Source organism: Nothobranchius furzeri, chromosome 4 (genome assembly GCF_043380555.1).
Source record: "Nothobranchius furzeri strain GRZ-AD chromosome 4, NfurGRZ-RIMD1, whole genome shotgun sequence".
Taxonomy (NCBI): domain Eukaryota; kingdom Metazoa; phylum Chordata; class Actinopteri; order Cyprinodontiformes; family Nothobranchiidae; genus Nothobranchius; species Nothobranchius furzeri.
The window spans coordinates 55,454,461-55,473,626 of record NC_091744.1 but is presented as its reverse complement, the minus strand read 5'-3'; the positions used below and the strand labels follow the sequence as shown (position 1 = coordinate 55,473,626).

The 19,166-nt window shown below is 45.2% G+C and overlaps 1 protein-coding gene across 2 annotated transcripts in view; it reads left to right on the top strand.

Annotated features, from left to right (window-relative positions):
* slc7a10b (solute carrier family 7 member 10b) overlaps positions 1-19,166 on the top strand; it is a 38,328-nt gene that overhangs the window by 4,323 nt on the left and 14,839 nt on the right. For both annotated transcript variants that reach the window (XM_054732835.2, XM_070550280.1), the window contains exons 4-6: positions 1,738-1,863; positions 1,943-2,096; positions 9,574-9,697. In XM_054732835.2, the coding sequence (XP_054588810.1) occupies positions 1,738-1,863; positions 1,943-2,096; positions 9,574-9,697 (404 nt within the window). The remainder of the gene's footprint in view (positions 1-1,737; positions 1,864-1,942; positions 2,097-9,573; positions 9,698-19,166) is intronic.

Genomic DNA, 19,166 nt, shown 5'->3' with positions numbered 1-19,166 from the left:
TCTTGACCACTAAGTCAATATGTGATCTAAATGACAATTGAGAATCTAAAAGAAGACCTAAATATTTAAACGCATTTACAGTTAACACTGGTGTGCCATCTGTAAATTTAAACACGTGGTCAGTTGTTATAGAAATTTGTTTAGTACTAAACAACATATAAGACTTTCTTTTGTTTAAAAGAAGTTTATTATATGTAAACCAATTTTGAACCTTATCAAAGTCGGACTGCAATGAGCGCTGAGTATGAGAAGTATCGGGACTAAATGGCGTATACAAGTGCTGGTGACGCTGGATTCTGCATCCTTGGATTCTGTTTTCAAGGTAGATGGTGTTTTACATCATTCCAGAAGGAAATCCTGAAGGAGTGAAGTTTGGCTAATCATTGCTCAGTTGCATACTTTGTGGACCCTGATTTTAAATTTGTTCGTTCGAATGTGAAGTGTTCATTATAAAATATATTATTTTAATAATAATTAATATGTGCATTTGTGAACATCTTTTCTGAATACAAAGCAAAACATAATAAATCTAAGTGTGTAATCCAGCTTGCAAAACTCTTACAGGTGTGTGATAATGAAATGATGTGGCAATTTTCACACTCAGTTTCTTTCTCTGGATGATGGTGCTCCTCGCCTAATCTGGCCAAGCTTATAACAGCTACTTGGATCCAGTCTGACTTTGTTGGTGTGTTGTGGAATAGAAGCATTGACACTTGCCTTGGTGAGAATGTTAAAATATATGTAATGGTCTTTGAGACACAGATCAGTCTGAGATGCGTCTGCTCCAACAGGAACATCTACCAGTGCTTTGGGATTCTTCTCTGTGGATGGGCTGACTAACATTTGTCATCTCATCCTGGAACTTTGAAACAGTGGCCCAGACAGGTTCCTGATGGTTCTGACACAGAATCTGACCCGACCTTCCTGATTATTCATTCAGATATAGACAGTACCTTTCCATTACAGGACATTATTCTAATTGTGTGACAATAGGGGAGAGCTTGAGTGTAGATGGATTTCTAAATCCAGAGCTTTGGCTTTCAACAGACCAGAACACTGCCCTCATTAGTGCAGATGACGCCCTGGTCCTTTGGTCCATTTCACTTCATGCTACCAGCTCGGTGGACCAGGGGCCACAAAGAAGGGCCCTGTGGGCCGGCCGCCTATTGGGTACCACTGCGGTATATGATGTAACTACATGAGTTGAAGATGAAGAGCTCCAGTAAATGCCAGCAATGGGGACACAGTTCTTGCTTTGGGTTTAAGGGGGCCTGACATTCCTATTCTCCTTTGTTCATCGACTTTATTTGAGAAATTATTGTTATGGAATTGTTGATATTTTCCAACTGTTCATCTGAATGCTGATGATGGGGAAAGAGAAAACTATCCAGTCCCACCATCCAACCATCCATCCATCCATCCATCCATCCATCCATCCATCCATCCATCCACTGAACCGTTTCATCGTCACCAGGGTTGCAAGGAGCTGGTGCCTCTAGGAGAATCCAGAGGAACTACTCTGTAATTATGGTGATATACGGTAACTAACATGAAACTAAAAAGCTGATGTCTTGTTTATACCACTCAACTCCACTGAAGGTGACCTTAGACAGAAAGTCTAAGGACATACAGAAGAAAGAGTTTCTCACTGGTTGCCCGACACATTGATCACCAGGATTCATTTTGTTCTGCTGTGTTTCCCTGTTTGTACTGTGATGACAGGTTTCTGTGTTTCAGTACTCCTGACATGGGTGAACTGCTCCAGTGTCCGAATGGCCACAAGGATCCAGGATGTGTTCACAGTGGGGAAGCTTTTGGCTTTGGGACTCATCATTGTAGTTGGTCTGGTCCAGATCTTCAACGGTAAAAATGATCATATATACCCTGTTACTGCTCCCATGTATTGTAAAAACATTAAATGAAGTCCCTCTTATCCCAATAGGGAACTTTGAGGCTTTGACTCCTCATGTGGCCTTTTCCCAGAACAGGACACCGTCAGTTGGACAGATTGCTTTGGCTTTCCTGCAGGCATCCTTTGCCTTCAGTGGCTGGAACTTCCTTAACTACGTCACAGAGGAGGTGGTTGAACCTAGACGGTGAATACTTTCTGCATCTTGCTTCAGCTTCAGCTTCTGTTTTGTCTGGCTGTAAGGGACTCTTTTAAAAACTATTTGAGGATGTTGACCCCAACTTTAAATTTAGCTTCACCGCTGGGACCAACTCTGACAGGCTGTGAAGATGTCCCCAGATAGTTACAAAGCACCTGATGGTTGAGTCATACCCAGGCTTTCCATTGGATGTGTATGCTGCATGCAATGTAGACATGTTTTCTTTGCAACCTCAGTGGCGCATCCCTTCCTACCAAGAGTGTTTGAGGCTCACAACAGCTGCCAATTCATATTGCAGTTAGCAGAGTTTATGCAATTCTTACACATATGGTGGAGAGCCATAGTTAGCTTCTGGAATTTGGTCTGGCTCAACCAAAAAGTCTAAATAAACTTACCTCTTTTCTGATGTCACTACCTGTGGATAGATAAGTCCCAATCAGGTGCAATGGCAGACATGGGTGGGGGTTGGGCCATGCCAGTCCACTGGTTTTAGGTTAGTAACGTGCTACCTTACTGTTAGGAAAGGAGCTGACGCTTGTGTCCAAGGCTAACCAATAATAACTCACATTAGAGTCGTTTCCACTATCGGAACTTCAGAGACATTTTTTGGAACTCCGTGGCATGCATGTGTCTCCACTCCAGGTTATTTTCCCCATCACCGTTCCACCTCCAAGAAATTTTCCAGAGCTCCTTTACTGGAAACACGACTCTTGATGTAAACCTTGAGCTATGGAACCCAAGGGCCTCGTTGACAAAGACTTGCATCAATTTCCTACTAAAAATGTTGTCCTGTAAAGTCACAAAAACGTTAGGTTATGCATGTAACCACTGTTCCCTGAAGGAGAGGAACGACGTACAACGAGGTACTATGGGATATCATGCCCTCGTGGGGCCTGGCTGAAGACACATTTAATCACGCCTGTAAGGCAAATGAAAGTGACGCTGCGTGGAGGCCCCACCCTCCACTTATGAGCGACCGCATCACTGTCATTCCTCAGTTCGATAGCCGCTCTTCACCGAGCTGGGCTGTGAATGGGGCAGCCCTGCATTGTACCTCGTTCCTCTCCTTCAGGGAACAGTGGTTATATGAATAACCTAACGTTCGCTTTCAGTCAATTCACTCAGTACAACGAAGGTAACGCCCCATGAGCAGCTATCAAACCTGGCCTGGGATCGCAACCTAAGACGGCAAGTCAGATCCAGCAGAGAGAACCGCATAGGCCACCGAAGGGGCCAAAACATCCAAGCGGTAAAACCTCACAAAGGTGTGGGGTGTAGCCCAGCTTGCAGCTGAGCAAATGTCATCAACTGAAACACGTTTAAACAGTGCCCAAGAAGCAACCACACCTCTAGTAGAGTGTGCCCTGACCCCTAGGGGCAGCTGGGAGCCAGTGTAACACAGGGAAATGGCCTCCACAATCCAATGAGAAAGTCTTTGCTTCGACAAAGCTTTACCCATGGAGGGTTTGGCAAAACACACATTCATTTTGGTCTGTTTTCTGATACTCCGAGTGCGACTTATATAAGCCTGCAGAGCACAAACCGGGCACAGACAATGCAGTCCCCTCTGCTACTCAGAGGCAAAAGGAAGACTACTGAAGCCCGAAAGCTCTATGGTCATGGAACCGTAGTTGAGCGGGATGACCTTAGGCAAATACGCAGCATTCGGATGCAGAGTGACCTTAGTTCCATCTGATGACATTTTCAGACAGGAAGGGTGAACTGAAAGAGCATGAAGGTCTCCCACCCTTTTAGCCGATACAAGGGCTAAGAGCAGAGCTGTCTTATGAGACAGAAGCTTCATACTGATCGATTTAATAGGCTCAAATGAGGGACCACACAGGGCCTCCAGCACCAAAGCGAGGTCCCAAGAAGGGAGAGACGATCTAATAATGGGTCTCAGTCTGCGAACCCCTTTCATGAACCCAACAGCTAAAGGGTGAGCGCCAGGAGAAACTCCATTCAAAGATTCATGGCAAGCCAAAATGGCTGCCAGGTAGACCTTTAAAGTGGAGAATGACAAGCCCTTGTCCAGCAGATCCTGTAGAAATGACAGAATGTCCACAATGGGGCTCTGTGAGGAAACTACTAACTTGCTTAGACACCACACTTCAAAAGCCTTCCACTTATAGGCATATAAACTCCTAGTGAAGCATGCTCTTGAGCTCTGAATAGTATTCACCACAGCCGGGGGAAGACCTTTAGCTAATGGGTTGGACCTTTCAGTAGGCAGGCCTGTGGCTTCCACAGATGTGGGCGAGGGTGCAGCACTTCCCCTTGTGCCTGTGACAGAAGGTCCTGTCTGATGGGGAGCTTCTATGGGGGGGCTATCATCAGACTGATGATCTCTGGGTACCAAGACTTTGTGGACCACTGAGGGGCCACCAAAATCAGAGATGTGCTCGACTTGCGCACTCTCTCCAGTAGTCAGTTCCACCGGCGGAAAAGCGTAGAGAACATTGGGCCAAGGGTGCGACAGAGCATCCGATCCCATTGGAGCAGTCTGATCCGCCAGGGAAAAGAACTGGGGACAGTGTGTGTTTGCGCTTGATGCAAACAGATCCACTACTGCCCTGTCGAACCCCAGCCAAATCTGGGACACCACCTCGGGGTGGAGCCTCCATTCCTTTGACAGAGGCCCGCCCCTGGAGTGCAAGTCGTGGTTGAGGTACTCGGGGACATAAGCTGCTCTAAGAGACAGGCAATTCAGATTGCACCAATGTGTGGGTCAGATTCAGTAGAGGAAGAGAGCGTGTTCCTCTCTGTCTGTTTACATATGACACTACAGTTGTGTTGTCTGTGCGTACCAGCACATGTTGTCCTCTCAGGTGATGACTGAAGTTTTTCAGGGCCAGGCTATTCGCTGGTCCAAGAGACGCGCTCTGCTTGACCGAGAGCAAATTTCCAGCCCGAGGAAGGAGAAACTCTTCCTGTAGTTCAGGGAAACACCCCAGGGCTTGAACTTGGGAAATTACCCATGCAGTGTGAGCTTCTGCCTGTGTTCGGGAACTTGCTACTAGAGTCCAGTCGTCTAGGTAAGCAAGGATCCAGATGCCCTCCTCCCTGAGGGGGCTAGTTCAATTCAATTCAATTCAAAAATACTTTATTAATCCCAGAGGGAAATTGATTTTGCGGCTTCCACACATTTCGAAAAGGTGCGGGGCGCTAGAGCTAACCATCGACATAAATATACTGGACATCTCCTTTCCATAGGCTCCATCACGTTTTTGAGGCCAAATGGGAGGTGGCCATCACCGCCATTTTGACCGTGTCAAAGGTTCCGTCAAGCCCAGACAATTCCACAAAAGGGAAGAGAGGAGGAGCTGAGGGTGGGGCTGTAAGGCTGGGATCAACTGACGACACCCAGTCGAACTAGCTACAAGCTAACCTGAAGCTAACCCTGGCTAACCCAAAGCTAACGCGGAGGTGGGAGCTAAGCTAACGGAGGTAGCAACCTAGCTACAACCGGAGTTAACTGTGCACAACACCAGAGCTTCTGAGTCAGAGATATGCCGGGCTGACCGCTGGGTAAAACCGGGTGGAACACAGAGGTCTCAGAGACCTCCACAAGCTGGCAGCCCCACAGCAGACAAGCACCGCTGCGATCTGAGATGCGCAGAGCTGCTGCTGGGGAGAACCGGGTGGAAAGGTTTCCATCCCAGAGCTCCACAAGCCGGCAGCCCGCGCATCAAACAGAAGCTGCGATCAGACAGAGATGCGCCGAGCTGCGCGGAGACCCAGCCGGCATTCCGCACAGCAAACAGAAGCCGCAAAGCCAGGGGAGAACGGGTGGAAAACTTCAGTCTCCCGAGAGCTCCACAAGCCGATAGTCGGAACCCAGCTCCACCAACATGTTATATTTCAACCCATTTTCTAAAGTGCAGCATTATGTTAAATGCACTGGGTTTTACCCTATTACATTTAAATTTCATGGTTAAACAGTACATGTTAAAATCTAAGCTCAGCTCGGCAGTGACCTAAAATACATAAATATAATTTTACTTACCGAAAAAAATGAAGTGGAGACTCCTTGGACGCTCTATTAGTGCAATTAATGCCACAGCAAGTCATTTTGTCCAACAATTGCACAAAAAATATCCAAAAAAGAATACACACACACAGAGACTCAAAATCCCGGAGCAGTTTCCAAGCCAGACCGAGGCTCTACTGAGGCCTTTCCACGGAGCTAGCTCTGTGGTCACGTGGGTCTGATGCTCATTAATTAGACAGAATTTTAGGCTTTTAATGCACTTAAACAGAAGAGTGAGAGAAAAAAATTCGCCCCCCTCAGAGTTGTCATGAGTGTAAACTAGATCATTTAAACCAAAAACATATTTTGGTACCAGGCTGTAAACATGTTTATTTCTGCTGTGAAATTGGTATTTTTAACATGGGAGTCAATGAGGATTTGCTCGCTTCTGACACCAGCCCCCAGCGGATGAGGGTGGAACTGCAATTTTTGGTACTTCCAGGATTGCTTCAATTTTTGAGCCGCATTGTGGGGGCTTGGAGCTAACCCAAAAGACAGAATCATGTACTCGTAGGCCTTCCCTTCGAAAGCAAAGCACAGGAACCGCCTGTAATCGGGGTGGATTCCCACATGGAAATAAGCATCTGTGAGATTGATCGTAGTAAACCAATCTCCGGGACTGACTGTATCAGTAGCTGTTTGAGTGTTAGCATTATGAACCTGTATGTGTGCAGATACTTGTTTAACACACGCAGATCCAAAATAGGGCGAAGCCCGCCCCCCTTTTTCGGGACAACAAAGTAGCGGCTGTACCACCCTTTGTTTGTGCCCTTGACAGGGACCGCTCGAATAGCTCCTTTCAACTGTAGAGTCTGAATTTCCTCCCGTAACACGACTGCAGCGTCGGTATTTACACATGTCTGCACAACAGAGGTAAATATGGGTGGTTTGACCAGGAACTGCAGTCGGTTACCCACGGCAACCGTGCGCTCGACCCAGGGGGACACTGCATGCTCGCCAGAGGTGAAGTTTTGCCGCGAGGCAACCGCTCAGCGCCCTGGTGGGGGAGCTGCAGCCCTCTAGCGGAACGGGAGGCTTTCCGAACATCTTGTCTGCCACCGGAGGAAAGCTGCTGTTCTCCAGCAGAGTGGGAGAACACAGCTTTTCCCGCTCCCACAGAGGTTGATTGCAGACAGGATTTGATGTGAAAATTGAGCTGTTGTTCACCAGTGGAGTGGGTTGATGCAGCTTCATGGGGCCAATTTGAGAAGCATTGCTGACACACTTTGTCAAGTGCAAACAGCAGTCTTTATTACATTTGTGTTTTTGTGAACAGTACAACTCTCGCCCCCTGGGGGCGGTAAACAAAGCCTCTTTGGACTGTGGGGTTGAACCGTAGCTGAACCGGTCCTTTTCAATCATGGAAAACTGGGTTTTTGTAGCCCAACATGGTCCAAAACCCGAACAAGGTGGGTCCCGGGATCAGGACGACTGAGGTTTCTTCTTGCGGCTCATAGAGTGTTTCTGTGAGTCCCCAGGAGGGCCTTTACTCCAAGCGGAGTGGCGAGGAGGGAAAGACGGGGTCCGAGCTGGGACCGAGCCCTTTGCTGCCGCTGGAGGGGCTGTCCTCTGAGGTGGAGGAGAGGTCAGGTTCTTCCTGTCAGACCCAGGTGCCGTGCGCCACCCTTCCCGCCCGGGGATGATGGAGCGTAGTGCCTCAGTCTGTTTCCGCTGGGCCTCGAACTTCGTCTGAATAGCGTTGAAGGACTGACCAAACAGACCACTGGGTGAAACAGGCTTGTCCAGGTAGTTAGCCCTGTCCCTGTCGGGGACATTAGAAAGGGTCAGCCACAAGTGCCTCTGAGCCACTACAGTTGAGGCCATTCCTCTTCCCAGCAGTAGGGCGACGCCTCGGGCCGCTCACAGGATGTAGTCCGACGTGACCCGTATCTTATTGATGGGGGGGGGGGTCAGTGGGCTGTCAGGTGGGACCCTTGCTTCAAGGTCCGCCAGGCAAAGTGCTTGGTAGGTCTGGAGCATGGTGGAAGAGCGAGTATGCAGGCAGTGGAGGCCTGTGCATGGTAAATCTTCTCCAGTTGTGCAGCTGAGAAGCGGCATGGCTTGGAAGGTAGATTAGTTTGTCCACTAACTCTGTAATTGCAAGTCGGAGCCAGGTAAGCCGCGAGAGAGGGCTCCATCGGAGGGAGGTTAACCAATCCCGCCATTTCTGCGCCGTCGAGGTCCGAGAACTGACCATAACCCGGGACCGTGGTGCGGGTGGATAGCGGCTTGGTCCAGGATGCATGGGGTCCTGCTGCAAAACTGCAGCATCTCCCAGGAGACGTTGTAGGAGCTTCACGCGCTGTTCGAGCGTGGGACGGCGGAGTCGCCGACAGAACTCGCACGTCTCCGGGTCCACAAGCCGAACAAGGTGGGTCCCTTGGTGGGTCTCCTGGCATGGAGAATTCCAAGACAAACCGGGCACGCTTCGTGCAAGTGCTTCTCGTGAAGAGAGAATCTACAGCCCTGAGGACAGGGGCGCAAAGCGGCTTTCCATGAGGCGACGTCCGACACGGTGCTCATTGCGAGACACACAGCAGAACGAAGTGGACAAACTGAAGAGCCATGAAAGATAGCGCTCGGTGGGCGGGAATGCTAGCCAGAAAGCAGTAGATTCCAGTCAGCGAGCGGTTAAGCTATCTTTCAATGGCGCAGCTGGTTGTCGGTGTGTTCTCAGTGAGGTGAAGAGCGTAACTGAGGAATGACCGTGACGCGGTCGCTTATAAGTGGAGGGCGGGGCCTCCATGCAGTATCACTTTCATTTGCCTTACAGGCGTGATTAAATGTGTCTTCAGCCAGGCCCCACGAGGGCGTGATGTCCCACAGTACCTTCGTTGTACTGAGTGAATTGACTGAAAGGAAACCTCATATGCACAAACTATCCAGGTGTATTAAACTGTGCATATCCATGAATCTATCCACATTTCCTTTGTTTCATTCAACAAGGAATTGAGCAGTCATGAGTGAATACCAGACAACTTGGCATGCCTTCAATGTGCAGATAGATGCAAATATGTTATGTACACGTGATATGACTCTGAGTATGATCAAAAATCACATTGAGAGGTGCTGGACTCCTACAATACAACACATAACAGGGGTGATGCCCAGGAAGGCATTGTATGGATGGATGGATGGATGGATGAATGTTTAGATGGATGCATGGATGGATGAATAGATGGATGAATGGATGGATGGATGGATGGATGGATGGACATTAGAGAAGGTTAGCTAGCCTTTATAATACCAACAAAATTTCTCATGTTATTTAACACAAAAAAATGTCATGTCAACATTTTCTTTTTCATGTTTGGAGCTTTTATTTGCACCCTCACTGACTTGTTTTCTTTCCAGGAGTACCGTGTTTAATGCATGTGGTGTGGTTATTTGCGGTACTGATTTTATCATCTGTTTACGTTGTGTGGACCTGATCAGGAACCTTCCTCGAGCCATCTACATCTCCATTCCACTGGTGACCTTTGTGTACACACTCACCAACATCGCTTACTTCTCCTCCATGTTGCCCGAGGAGCTGCTGTCGTCCAATGCTGTGGCTGTAGTGAGTAATGACATTATACTGAAGGTCTCTGGGAGGCCTAGATGGTCAAAGTATGGCTGAAATGGGAACAGCCAACAGAAACCCACATAACATGCTGGGAATAATCCTGTTTCTTGGAATTCCAACAGCTGAATTTCAGTCATTTTCAGTTTTTGATTCAGCTGGATGCAGTTTGTAGTTTATGGTTTGAGGGAAAACATCCAGTTATTTGAGTGTTTAATCCAGAATAATTAGTCAAACTGAGAGATTTCCAAACTCTTGTTGTGGGTAAATTGACTAAACTATTGACAACTAACTGGAGATTTTTGTGAATTTAGAGCACCTACCAAACAACATTTCATATAGCTGAACAGCATTCCGACAGGAGTCTCCTAAAATTTCCAAAATCATAAAACAGTTTTTTTATATTATCACTAACCTTAACTTCACACTGGAAGCATCAGCAGCGCGGAACATCACTGCTTCAAGTAGAATCAGTTGTAGTCTATGGGGGTGATTCACACCAGCTGCAATGCGGTAATTTTCAGGCGCGTCCCAGAAACGGTTCATTGATGAGATAAGATTGGGTTTCATTTTTGCCGCAAGACGCTTTTGGGACACGACAATTTCCTCAGTTAAACATAGGGCTAGACAGGAAGTCCCACACGGTTTCAGTGAAGCCTCCGGTAGTTTTCTAAATAAAGACTATTGCAGCAATGCGATTTCATGTCTATGTAGGTTACATAAATACAAGTGACCTAACTCCTTATTTACTCCCAGCATTGTTTGGTGTGTTTTTCATGGCTTTAATCCTGGCAGTGGAGAGGAACAACATCATGTTTGATATCAAACATGATTTCCTTCTTTTTGGTTTAATTGCGGGTGGCATAAACAAAGCGTGACATTTGAAGTTTCAAGGGACTTTGTGATCTCGCGAGTTTAACGAGGAGCATGGCAGAGAAGCCGCTCCGCAGCTGAGATTCCCCCGGTGTGTACTGGTACGCAGTGAAAATCATGAGTAAACTGTTCCGCGACACTGATGCTTCCAGTGTGAAGTAGAGGAGGGCCTCCGTGGCTGCATGTTTTCCATATGTTCCTGCTCAGCCACACCTGATTTTTACTGCTAAATTACCTCCTCAGCCTCTATCAAGTTTTGTAGGAGCTGCTAATTGCTTATTGTAATCAAATCTGCAGTGTTCAAGCAGGGAAACATCTAAAACCAGCAGGAAAATGGCACTTACGATGGCTGTCATCCCCTGCTAATGCCACAATGGGCTAAAACAGTATGTAGAGTAAGATTAAACCCTAATCATTTAGTTCCGTTACACAAAATATTAACACCTTCTCATTCCCCTTCTCTTCCATTGTTAGCTTGAAGTTTACAGATTGACATGAATTGAATCCAAGTGAAGTTAGCATTCAAGCTAGGCTGGCGTCTGTCACCTCGCAGTGTACTCTGGGGACTGGGGTGCATTCTCGTGACTGACAGCTCCCTCTTTTTACACACAGCTACACAGGTCAAGACTCGCTTAAATGTAGAGGCCAGGGGTCTCAATTATCAAACATTGCGTAGAATCCTTACTAAAACCGTACTTAAGCTCAGCAAAAAAAATGTACTTACGCCAAGCAGGTTTGTGATCTATCAAACATGGAGTACGCACAGCTGCACGCAATCTCAGCTTCATAAATCAGAAACTGTCTAGAAAGGTTCTCAGCTGCTTCTTAGTCACATCCTGCCCTCACCACGCCCACTTACTGCCATAAATAGTCAATGCAAAGTGCCTTGTGGATCTCATGCATATACATAAGCCAGCTGTTGCAGCTGTAATGGATGTTAAAGAGAATTTCATGTTAATTAATGACCAGAGATATTAATGATCCATATCTAGTATAGACCCCATCTCTGGACACTGGGCTTTTTAAATCAGAAGAGTGGTTATTTTTATTACAGGGAAATTTAATACACTTTGCATGAACTGAGAGACAAGAGAAGAGAGAGAGACCTCAGAACGTTTAAGCAAAATTTATTATCTAAATGATTTTAAACAGTTTAACAGGACTAACTCTCTAGTGATGGATGCTGATGGAATGAATGTGAGGTGGAGTGTGTGTTGGTGCGATGTCAGTTCAGAACCTCCATTCTGGAGAAGCGAGTCTGAGTGGGAGATGATGTTTTGCTCCTAACTGATCAACGTTTGAACCGTGGTCAGAAAACAACATGAGACTATCTGTGCTGTTCTACATTACCCGTCAGTGAGACCTCCGTCTTAGATCAGGCTGCCAGGTTCACGACCTTCCGCTGGTACTGGAGCCGATGAAACAGCGTCCTCAGCACGACAATCCAGTCTTTGGATAGTCTCCAGGTAAAAAGTGGCAGGTGTCTCACAGCGTCAAAGGGACCCCCCCTTTGGGTCAGCAAGTTCAGCTTTTATTCTGAAGGAACCATTGTTTTGTTGATTATGTAACCGGATTACAGGATACAATAAGATAATTAAAAGAAAAAATAAACAAATGGGCCAATAATTAGGTTCGGGGAGAATTGGAGGTTGTTTAAGAATGACTGGAGTCACGGGTATAGCATGAAACGGTTTATATACTAAATTTTAATAATAATGGGAAATATAACGCATAAAGATAACACACAAAAACAGATGAAAACAATCGACAATAGTAAAATGGTCGGTATGAGATTTGATCATATGAGTCACAAGTCAGCCGGCGTCAAGTCAAATCCCCACGCTTGGGGTGAAAGTCAGAGTCCGGTGGTGCGATTTTTTCCTACCACACCGTTGAGATTGTTCACAGAAGAGAGCAGTCTGCTCTTCAGTTACTTGAGATGTCCTGGTTCGTTCAGTGGTTAAGGCTCGCCATCTCCCTCGTCAGGAAGAAATCCAGTTCTCGTTCCAAGTGAGTGATCATAGGAGTCGGGATCAAACCCAAGGAAAAAAAAAACCCAGCCTGTAAACAACAGGACTGTTAGCGAGTTGGCATCGACCCTTCTCGTCACATCACAGCATAAAGTCTTACAGACTTAAACAAATGCTTCACTCTATTGGCATAGCCAATCATGTTTGGGTTCACAGTTCAACTAACATAACATCAATTTGATTGTCTATTAAAATAATTCTCAGTAGCTCTGGAAATATAATTACATATGACAACAATTGTTCAGCTCAATAGGCTCAGTTAGATTCTATTACTCTACACTATTCAACAAGAAATACATTCATGACAACAAGGATACATTTAGTTGTGTTTCTATACAGCATTGTGACACCTTGTATATCTGTAACACAATAAATAAATAAATAAATAAATAAATAAATAAATAAATAAATAAAATGTTCTATAACAAAATTCAACAAAATATAAATTCTGGTCCTTTGGTCCACCTTTGTAAAATAATTCCTCCCTAATCAGTTAGCTTTTATTTATTTTTATTTATCTATTTTTTTTATTATTAAATGTTTGGTTAAGGGACGCATTGCTAATTCTATGGCGTTAGCTATAACGCCCCTGAGGACCTTGTACATCTAGGCCGTACCACCATTAACTGGCGGTTTGAGCCGTTAACTCCTGGGAATCCCATATGCCCTACCGCCGTTAACTGGCGGTTTGAGCCGTTAACTCCTATATGCCCTACCACCGTTAACTGGTAGTTTGAGATGTTAACTCCTGGGATCTAACGTCTAGCAGCCCACTGCTGTCACCTCGGTTGCTGTAATTAGCTTTTTGAATTTAATAATTTACTGAATTTAATCTCATTCACTCACCAACGCGCTCCAACGGTTCCCTCCTACAGAGGATTGGTTCACTCTGTCGTCTCCACACAAATCTATAAGAATGGAATTAATTTGATAAGCTATTTAAGTTTCCTTTTTTTTTTTAAGTTGCATCGTTAGCTTTTTCTCTTCTTTTTTCTTTACTCACCGCGTTGGTTCCAAGTTCCTAGCTCTTATTAGAAGGAGTCAAGTCCGCCTCTCCCTCTATCTATGCGGCACCCAAATCAGGGTTCTTCACGGCCTCGACCGTTGTTTTTTTTTCTCTCTCTCTCTCTCTCTAACCGCTCAGTCTTTGCTTTCTGTATCTGCGTGCTGCACAGCCGTTTGTCTCTCCTCTCGCTCAGCTGCGTCGCACGGTTTTATTTCGCGGAGGCGGGACTTATTTCTCTCAGCCAATGAAATTTCAGATTCCCACCTGGACCAATAGTATACAGCTTTCCTCTTCTGTTTCTGTTAGTGATGTTCAAGATTCTTGTTTTAACCGATGTTTAATATTAAACTCGTTATTTTAGTTATTCACCCTTCCAATAATTCATTATGAAATTATCTATTAGTTAATTAGATATCTATTAATTAGTATTGTTAATTTCCTTAATTTATATTTTATATTTTATCTAAATTGAGGATGGATCATATTAGTAAGCCAATTAGTTAATACCTCATTAAGGTTCTAGCTTCTGGGTTACATCCTCCCCCATTAAATATCATGCACGTCCCTGTGCATTGTTTCTACGGGGTACACAACTTCTTGAGTAAGAGAGTCAATAAAAGCTTTATTAAGTCCTTGGAAAAGGGACCTAACTACGGTCACTAGTGGATTGCCCAATTGAGAGTAAGTTAGTCTTTGAGGAGGCTGACTACTTCGTTCAGATCTCCTGACATACATCTCTGGTTGCACAGTATCATGCTCATCCGTTTCGGTTTGATTCTCAACTGAGACAGGACGAAGTGAGCTCTCTGTTTCCGACAGAGCTGATGAGCTATTCTCTAAGACTTTGGTCTTTTCAGATGTATGTGTCTGATCGTGTATGATGGGTTCAAAACTTACATCACGTTGCTGCGACTTTAGGACACCATCCAATTGAGGTAGGTTTGTGTTAGTTTCATCCCCCGTTTCTACGTCAGGTAAGTATACTTCGTTTTTTTTCGTTTTTTCAGGTAAGTATGTTGCTGCTTCTTTCACTCTTTCAGGTAAGAATGTTTCGGTGTTGATGCCTTTGTCAAGTAAGGACAATTCAGCATTTTCATTACCAGCTAAGGTTGGTTCCTTGCGATCCCCTGTGTGTAAGGATAGTGTGTTTTGTTGTTGAATATTATTTACCGGTCCTGAATCTGCTATGAGTTCCCTATTTGGCAAGGTGACCGCTATTTGATAGGATGGTCGGTTTAGCACTTGTGGAAGATCAGAGTAATAAAACTCATCTACCTCTTCGTCAAGTGGCTCATCTGGGTCAGGTTCTAAGGCTGAACTCTGTCTTGTATGAGGTCTGCTAGGTTTCGTAACGCGTTCTGTTTCATTTTCTAATGAAGAGAGAAAACCACAAGGCAGTAAAAGATCTCTGTGGAGTGTTCTGTTGGGTCCTTCTCCGTTCTCTGGTTTTACAGTGTATACTGGCAAGTTTTCCATCTGTTTGAGAACTATATACACTGTTTGCTCCCATTTGTCTGCTAATTTATGCTTTTCTCTTAAGCGAAGATTTCGGACTAAAACACGATCTCCCACACCTAGTGTGGACTCACGAATGTTTCTGTCGAACCGTTCTTTGTTCTTCCTCGCTGTTTTTTGAGAGTTTTTTATGACAATGTCATAACTCTGTTCCAGATGACTCTTCAGTTCTTTAACATACTGAGAATGAGTTATAGAGGGCTTGTTCAAATGCGGTAACCCAAAGGCAATATCTATAGGCAACCGAGGCTGCCTACCGAACATTAGCTCGTAGGGAGAGTATCCCGTCACGTCATTTTTTGTACAATTGTACGAGTGAGTAAGTGGTTTTACAAAATCGCGCCAGTGATGTTTCTCAGTGGCTTGTAAAGTTCCCAACATGCTGAGTAATGTACGATTGTACCGTTCAACGGGGTTGCCACGAGGGTGATAAGGGCTCGTTCTGACTTTACGGATACCAAGTAAAGAACAAAGTTCCTTGATTGTACGTGATTCGAAATCCCGTCCCTGATCACTATGAAGACGCTCAGGAAACCCGTAGTGGACTAAAAAATGTTCCCACAGGTTCTTCGCGACGGTGGTGGCTTTCTGATCTTTGGTTGGGATGGACACTGCATACTTTGTAAAATGGTCTGTAATCACTAAGACATCTTTAGTGTTCTTACTGTCTGGTTCTATGGAGAGAAAATCCATGCAAACTAACTCCATAGGTCTGGTGGTGGTAATACTCACCATTGGAGCAGCTTTGTCAGGGAGGGCCTTCCGACGGATACATCTTTCGCAAGTTTTAACTTTGATTTCGATATCACTAGCCATTCTTGGCCAGTAAAAACGGGACCGAATGAGATCTGTCGTACGTTCAACCCCAAGATGCCCCATATCATCATGTAGGCTTTGCATGACTGTTGAACGTAATGAATCAGGCAAGACTAACTGCAATGATGTCTCTGGTCCTAATTGGCGTCTCCGGTACAGTAAATCATTTTGAAACTCAAACCGTTTCCACTCTCTCAAAAGGTTAAGAACCACCGGGGGTTCTGCAATAGTATCAGTTGGCGGTTTATTGTCAGTCATAAGCAGCTGAATGACTCGGCCAATGGTTGGATCTTTCCTCTGCAAGGAGACAAGGTCAGCATGGTTATACTTGGGCACAGCAAAGAAACTGTCACTATTGTCTTCCAACTGGAATAGGTCTGGAATGGCCGCTGCAGACATGGCAAGTGACTGAACTAAACCACAAGGAGAATCAGTCTCATCCAAGACCATGTGCTTTTGGCATGTTGCCTTCACTGCTTCGGCTTGAAGTTGAAGCTCGACTTCTTTGACAGAGGATGAAAGATGAGATCGGAACTCATCTAGTCGTTGGCATTCCTCAGTGAATTTTGAGTTGTCTTCAGGTTTATCATGCAGCCTCCTAGACAGGCCATCCGCGTCAACGTTCTGTGTACCTGCACGGTATCTGATGTCAAAATTATAGGTGGACAACGCAGCTAGCCAACGATAGCTCGTTGCATCGAGTTTTGCCGTTGTTAAGAGGTAAGTTAACGGATTATTATCAGTAATGACAGTGAATGTGTTCCCATACAAATAGTCATGAAACTTATCTGTTATGGCCCACTTTAAGGCTAGAAACTCCAACTTGTGCGCAGGGTACCTAGTTTCACTAGAGCTTAAACCGCGACTTGCATAAGCGATTACCTGTGTGACACCGTTTTGCACTTGGTATAGCGCTGCACCGAGTCCGGTCGTACTAGCATCTGTGTGTACTAGATATGGGAGTTTTGCGTCAGCGTAGCCAAGAACTGGCGAAGTGGTAAGTTTTTCAATAATAGTTTGAAAGGACTTCTCACAGTCTTGGCTCCAACGATTCCCAAAGGGTTCTTTGGGGTTCAAGTACTTTGATCTACATGGTGGTGTTTTAAAGTTTTTCCGTTTGGGTGGATAACCAGCCGTGAGAGATGTTAGTGGCTTGACAATATTTGAGTAATCTTTAACGAAGCGTCGGTAATAACCGGTAAATCCTAAGAAAGATTGGAGTTCCTTCAAAGTCTGAGGCTTCGGCCATGTTTTGAGTGCTTCCACCTTATCTGGATCGGTTTTTATGCCATCTCGAGATACTATATGTCCAAGATAACGCACAGATGTCTGGAAAAAACGACACTTATCTGGTGATAGCTTGAGTCCGTATTCTCTAAGCCGTTCAAGAACGTGAGAAAGTCTGGTTTCGTGTTCTTCCAAGGAGTTGGAAAAGACGATCAAGTCGTCTAGGAAAACTAACACTTCCTTCAGATTTATGTCCTTCATACACTTTTCCATAACCCGTTGGAAAGTGCTTGGAGCATTTGTTATTCCTTGTGGCATACGGTTAAATTCATAAAACCCAAACGGGCAAACAAAAGCAGTTTTAGGTTTATCCTTTTCACACATCTCTATTTGATAGTAACCTGACTTGAGGTCCATCACAGAAAACCACTGTGATCCAGCGAGAGCAGAAAAGGACTCCTCCAAGTTAGGCAGGGCATATGCGTCGCGAATGGTTTGCAGATTAAGCTTTCTATAGTCTATACATAGACGTACCTCACCATTCTTTTTCCGAACTACCACTATTGGTGAGGCAAATGGAGACTCCGACTCTCTTATTATACCAGTTTCCAAGAGGGCTTCCAAATGTTTTCTCACGGCTTCATAATCATGTGGATGGATCGGCCGAGATTTCTGTTTGAATGGGGTCTCGTCTTTTAAGTTGATGTGATGTCTTATCTGTTGTGTATGACCAAAATCAAGATCGTGGTGCGAAAACACATCGGAGTAAGTGTTAAGTTTGTTGGTGATCCTCCCTTTCCATTCTTCGGACAAGGGCGAAGTACCGAAGTCAAAACTGAGAGGAGGGTTTGAAGGTGAAGTCTGTTGCTGCGAACTACACGCCGCAAGTACTTTCTGATCACTTTTGTCAGGTTCTGGATATGGCATAACACGATCGGCTTTAACTAACTCAGCGATCACACAGTTAGTGGGTAATGTGATGTCATGGTTAGTTTCGTTTCTTAGTACAACAGGTACTTTGTATGGACCATGTGAAGGTAAGGAAATGAGGCAACAGTCTACAATTATACCCCCTGGTAGAGAACCATTGGTGGGTTGTTCAATGAGTGCATAAGGCTCATGCTTGTTTTGGCTGGGTTGCATAAACCCTTCTAGTAACAGTTTTTTATTTGCAGGGAGAACTTCTTGGGTTCTCCCTCGAAGCTTCACCACACCAACTCGTCCATCTTTGCTTTGTTTTTTTCTGACTGCTAAGGCTTTTAGCACGTGTTGGTACCCATAAGAGAGTGCCTTGGAATCAGGTAAGTTATTGGCAGACAATTGCTCATACAAAGGATCGAGTGTGTTTGTGCCAATGAGTAGTGGTGTATCAGAGTTTGAGCTTATATCCGGAACCACTAACGCAAGGGTAGGTAACTCAAGTCCAGACTGATCGAGCTCTTTTGGAAATGTGACACTTATCTCTATGTATCCTAAATAAGGAACTGCTTGACCGTTTGCGCCCTCGACTTCTAACAGATTACTGATGGGTTTAATTGAGAGGTCAGGTAAGTGTTCTTGGTAAAAAGAATTGGCAATGGTGGTTACCTGGGACCCTGAATCCAGTAAACAATTACATTCAACACTGTTAACTGAGACTGTAGCTGTGCATCGCCCACCCACTAATCTTTTGGGAAGTTTTGGCACTGAATGAGCATGAACTGGCTTGCAAAAAAGTCTCTCTGTCCTTTCCTTAGAGGGACTTGGTTCTACTTTAGCACCTATCTGTCCCACGATAGGAGCTTCTACCGGTTTAAAGGAGGAGACTGAGCAATTGGCTTTGACATCTCCCACTCGCGCTGCTTCTGTCTAAGAGCAAGTCTTTTAGTTGCAACTAGTGCTGGATTTGGCTCGTTGCTACAGCTAGAAGCTATGTGCCCATCTTCTCCGCACTTAAAACAGTATCCAGGCTTTGGTCTGGGCACCACTGCTGTTATCTGCTGAATCTGTTTGGGCTCAT